Genomic DNA, 4,884 nt, shown 5'->3' with positions numbered 1-4,884 from the left:
CTTGCTTTCTCTCTCTCATGTGTACACATGTGTATGTGCCTTATAGCAAATTACAAATAATAAGAAGTAAAATGAAATAAATAACTCTTTTTTAAAAAGTTGGTAATGCATTTGTAAACTGCTGATTTCTTTAAGACCTTGTCCCATAAACTTTTGCAAATCGTGATTTCACCATTCTTCCACCCACGCTTCACCATAGATTTGATGCTTGTTCTTGATCTAGTTTCGGCAGAATTCATGCCCCTTTTCAGACTGTCATCTTAGGTCTCGTTCAGACCTGTTATTTCAAATTAGTATGCATTTATTTTGGTGCAAAAAACTTTTTAAATGCATGTTTCATAATATGAATTTCCATGAAGTTTTGAAGACTCCCCCGACAGGTTATAACATATGTATTTTAATATCGCTCTTACACTCTCTCCATATATACTCGTTTATAAAAATGCACACATACACGGATCTATGAATCTAGGTACCATTTAGATAGGAATTTACACCTTAGTTAACAGGGATTTAGATTGAAGGCAAAGGTTGAAGTTTACATTTCATTTCTCTACCACTAATTTCTTTTTAATGAGCACCTACTACATCATGACTGTCTCCCCTGGCTATTACAGACTTCTCCCCAAGATTCCTTTTAGAGGTGGAAAAGCCACAGAGGTCCCTGGGTTTGCTCTGTACTCATCACAGGGTAATAAATATGCCCTGCGTGCAGGCCAGGCCAGCGCGTGACGATTCAACTACCTTGTCAACAGACCTTTCCCAGAGAATGGAACTAGCAGCGCTTCCTTCCCGCGCCAGGCTGGGAGCTTCCCCAGGGCAGACACAAGGCCTGACTGTGGTCTGTATGCCTAGGACACAGACACGAAAGTGCTACTCGAGCTCATTTACGAAGGCAAACGCAGGCGGACAGAACTGGCCTACCGAGCAGATGGAGAAGCCTGGCTGTAAAACTGGGGTATGGAGGAGAGGAAATCCATTAGCCTTGAGTCGCCAGTGGCAGGAGGGCAGGGAGAGAAACGGGTACAGCAGGCCGGTTACTGATGGTTCTTTGGAGAAGCAGCGAGTACGCCCTAGACATCCGCGCCCTGGGGCATGCAGTTTGCCTGTCTTCGGAACAGAGGGAAGGGAGGGAGCGATGAAGGAGGCGGAGGGGCGAGGAGGGGGAGGCCGTCCTGCTTGTTCATCCTGCAGAGCCGGTGGGCGAGGCACAGCGGTGTCGCTGCTGACGACATTTGCTCGAAATTGTCTTGGTGGTGGCGGGAGCTTCGCAGTGCAGGAGGTGGCAGCACCACCACGCTTCACCTGCGAGACACGGGGAGAACGGGGAGGACCCGCCAGAGCCTATTCGTCCCTGGGTCCCCAGCACCCAGAGCCTGGAACAGAGCCAGGCTCAGATGGCTGAGAAGGGCGAAAGCAAGGGAGGAAGGTTTGGAGGGAGAGGAAGGGCAGGAGCTGGGAGAGTGGACTAAGGACAAGGGAGAGCTTTTCTAGAGTCAACAGGGCACGCCTGGAGGGGCCCCTGGCAGGTGGTTGCACTTCCCGCCCTGGGCCTCCACTTGCTAATCTGTCTGGCAGGTGGAGGGAGGAGTCGGGAGGGGAGACAGGGTGGGCTGACTCAGTGACCCTGGCCTGGAGTCCTGGAAGCCTATGGAGCACGTGAGATAGAACGGGCACCCCTGAGTAGTCCCAAATGCGAACCTGGGATTACGCGCTTGCCCAGGATGGACTGTACGTGCCGACAGGCTGGGATCCTCCCTGAGACTGGAATGTCACCCCTTGAGAAACAGGAAAGCATCTGAATCCAGCCCACACTGCAGGAGACTGACCCGGGTTAGATCATTTCCAGTTTTGTGCCTCCTGTGCTGACTTCACCCCTCTTGGGTGTCCGTTTCCTCTTCAGTAAAACGGGGGTGGTGAGTGCCCACTGAGCTTCCTGGCAGCAATGGAACGAGACCGCCCAGGTAAAGCCTTTAACCGCACTGGCCCAGAGTCAGTCCAGGCAAATGGGAGCTACTGTCATTATTAATTCAGAGCAGGAAGTCTGGACAATGCATGCTAATTAGAAACTCTGATTGGAACTCTATATTGATTAATAAATAGTAGGAAACACATGAATTATTCATTATCTAGAACATTTTTGAAGACAGCGTATTTCAAACAGGAGACCTGGGCCGTGGTAGAGGGTACGGGGGGCGGGGATGGAGGTGGACAGCCTGTGAGCCCCTCTTTCCTAAGATGAGATTCAGTGCTCTCTCTTCTAGGCCTCAGCACAGTCATCCTCTTGCTTAGAATCCTTCCTCCCCCCTCTCTACCTGTCTGACTCCTGCTATGACACCTCCTCCAGGAAGCCCTTGCTCATCTGAGCTGCGGCCCTCCTGCAGCCCTGGATCAGTCCTGGGGGGTGCTGACTCCGCTGTGCAGCGCTTTGTTAGGCTGTGTAGCGCTTTGTTAGGCCAGCGAGCTTCCAGCTTGCCGCATCATGTGAGGGCTTATTGGTGCAGAGATCGGCCGGCACTGCCCTGGGAGGGTCTGATCAGCAGCTCTGCAGAGGGGCCCGAGAACCTGCATTTCGCACTGTTCACAGGAGATGCAGCTGCTGTTGCTGGGCCCAGGGACCACATTTCGAGGACAGTGGTTTAGATGCTGCTCTAAGACAGCAGGGAGTTGTCCCTGCTGCACCTCGTCTCAGCTACGAATGTTACTGCCTAGAAAAAGAAAATCGACAAGACACGAAGCAAAAGGCTTCCTGGGGCCGCACGTCCTGAGAGCGGGACAGTGAACCCCGGGGGCCGGGGTGGGGGGCGCCTGTCTGCACGCTCAGGACGAGGCACCCCGTGGCCCGTGTCCTAGGATGGAGCGCCCTCTGGCGTCAGCCTCTCAGCACTGCTCCTGGAGCTGCCGGTGGACAGCTCAGCGTCTGAGGCCTTTGCTGTCCACCCGTGACTCTCCTGGCCTGGCCCTCAGCATCCTGCTGCTTTCTGCGGAAACTCTCTGTTCACTCACTCACGGGCCATGGAATTTATGCCTTTCCACCAGCTAGTTCTCCTAATGGGACTGGAGCCCCACCTTCCCGGAAGACACTCTTCAGTGTCATGCATTGCCTCCTCCGTGAAGCCTCCCTGGGCTCTCCCAGGCAGAAGTCACTGTTTCTCCCTCTATGTCTGCATAGCCCCATGCACAGACCACTGCAGAGACCCCAAGTGCATGGAAGTACCCATTTGTTGGGTCTGAGTCTTTGCTGAGCTCCTTGGGGCCTCTTGACTCAATGCTAGGATCTAGAAAGCTATTTCCCCTTAACCCATCTCGAACAAACAAACACAACAGCTCAAAACCTGATGCCCTGTCTAGGTCCTCTTTGAAGTTGAAAATCACTGTCTAGTACATGCAGCTGTGTAGACTCTCATTCACTCACTTGTTCAGTCGGCAAATACATCCGAGGCTTCTCCCGGGCAGGCATTGATCCCAGGCCAGGGATGCAGGGAGAATAAACAAGGCCAGGCTCCTCGCCCCTGAACTCGTGCTCTAGGAAGGGAGAACGTCTCAAATCCGGGTGGGCAGTGATACGTGGCAAAAAGGAAGTGAAGGAGGGTGAGGGCGAAAAGCCCAGGAAGGGGGTCTGTTTCAGGCAGTGTAGTTGGGGGGGGGATCCTCCCGAGAGTAACGTGGAGATGTGAGCCGTGCGTCTTGCTGGGGAGGCGCTCCTGACGGCGTGCATGCAAGGGCCCTGCGCCAGGGGTGTGCTCGGCACACCAACAGCACGGAGGACAGGGCCTCCCTGGGTACAGGGAGCTCACGCTTGCCCGTGATCTGGATCTGGCCGAAGCCTGGGGGAGCAGCATGGCATCGACAGTCTGCTGGGGATGCCATCTCTCCCTCTCTCTCTCACTCATGGAGGAAATAAATACATACATTTAAAACATTTACAATAACCAAAACCAAAACTTTTTTTTATTGTCAGAGGGTGCATACGTTCAGAGAGAGAGAGAAAGCGCCCAGTGGGGCGTGGTCGTGCTGCAATCCTTTCCCTTCCATTTCTCTATCCTGTTGAGACCTGGGGCGTGCATACACATATGCCCAGAGAGCTTTTCAAGCCACCGGGGTGGGGACTCAAATCACAGCCTACTCCGTGGGCTCTGAGGACCTGACCCCCTTGCACAGGACTTCAGTGCTGCACTGTAGGACCAGCCCCACCCCATGTGTTTAAACACTTCAGCTCACACTCTATAAACTTCTTGAATTCGGCCATTATCATTTTAAAGATTTTATTCAAAGCACCTTCTGCCAGAAAGGCTCTGTCATGACCACATAGGCATCCCACAAATAATCTCAGCTAGTCTGCCTATTATCCTAGTTATGATTTTTTTTCATAATCTGGAACATTATTTTGCAAATACTTACAAAATATGGTGTATCTTTAACTTAATTTTCTCTTATTTTTTTGCAGGATATTATTATAATTTAATGTTAATGTTTCCATATAGTGCATGCATTATTTTGTTAAATTTCTTTCCTTTTCTTTTGTTAGAGAGCTTTTTTGATATAGGGGACATGTGCTCACCAGAGAGACTGAAAGCGAGAAATTACCCCCCAGGGGGATGGCAATGCCACAATCCCTTCTCCGCCATTCTCCTCCTGGGATTTTGGGTACACATGCACATGCGCCTGGCGTGAGTTTCAAGCCACTTGATCTGGGACTCGAACTGCAGTTGGCCATGTGGGAGTCCAGCGATGTAGCCATTACATCGTCTGCTGATCCTACAGTTCTATTATTTTAAAATGGTTTGTTTGTTTTAGTCATGGTTGTGTGCACACATAAGAGAGAACAGCACCCTTGGCAGGGTTTCATCATGCCCAGACCCTTGTCCCCCCAGCCCTCCTGCT

General features: G+C 51.6%; 1 protein-coding gene across 3 annotated transcripts; it reads right to left on the bottom strand.

Moving 5' to 3' along the window:
• Window positions 1–380: 380 nt before the first annotated feature.
• LOC102495577 (uncharacterized) lies at window positions 381–3,867 on the bottom strand. Of its 3 annotated transcripts, none has more exons than XR_003547268.1 (2): window positions 3,416–3,867; window positions 381–2,708 (listed from the first exon to the last, which is right to left on the bottom strand). XR_003547268.1 is itself a non-coding variant. In XM_027766896.1 (2 exons), the coding sequence occupies exons 1-2, from the start codon at window positions 3,716–3,718 to the stop codon at window positions 874–876; spliced, it is 735 nt and encodes a 244-aa protein (XP_027622697.1). In that variant the 5' UTR covers window positions 3,719–3,867; the 3' UTR covers window positions 381–873. The 3 variants fall into 3 exon arrangements, 1 of the variants encoding a protein (XP_027622697.1); XR_003547269.1 differs by having other exon boundaries at window positions 381–1,778; XM_027766896.1 differs by having other exon boundaries at window positions 381–1,305.
• Window positions 3,868–4,884: the final 1,017 nt, after the last annotated feature.

The sequence above is a fragment of the Tupaia chinensis genome, unplaced genomic scaffold (genome assembly GCF_000334495.1).
Source record: "Tupaia chinensis unplaced genomic scaffold, TupChi_1.0 Scaffold143758_1, whole genome shotgun sequence".
Taxonomy (NCBI): domain Eukaryota; kingdom Metazoa; phylum Chordata; class Mammalia; order Scandentia; family Tupaiidae; genus Tupaia; species Tupaia belangeri.
Note: the sequence above shows the minus strand (reverse complement) of the source record. Positions and strands in the feature narration are given on the sequence as shown.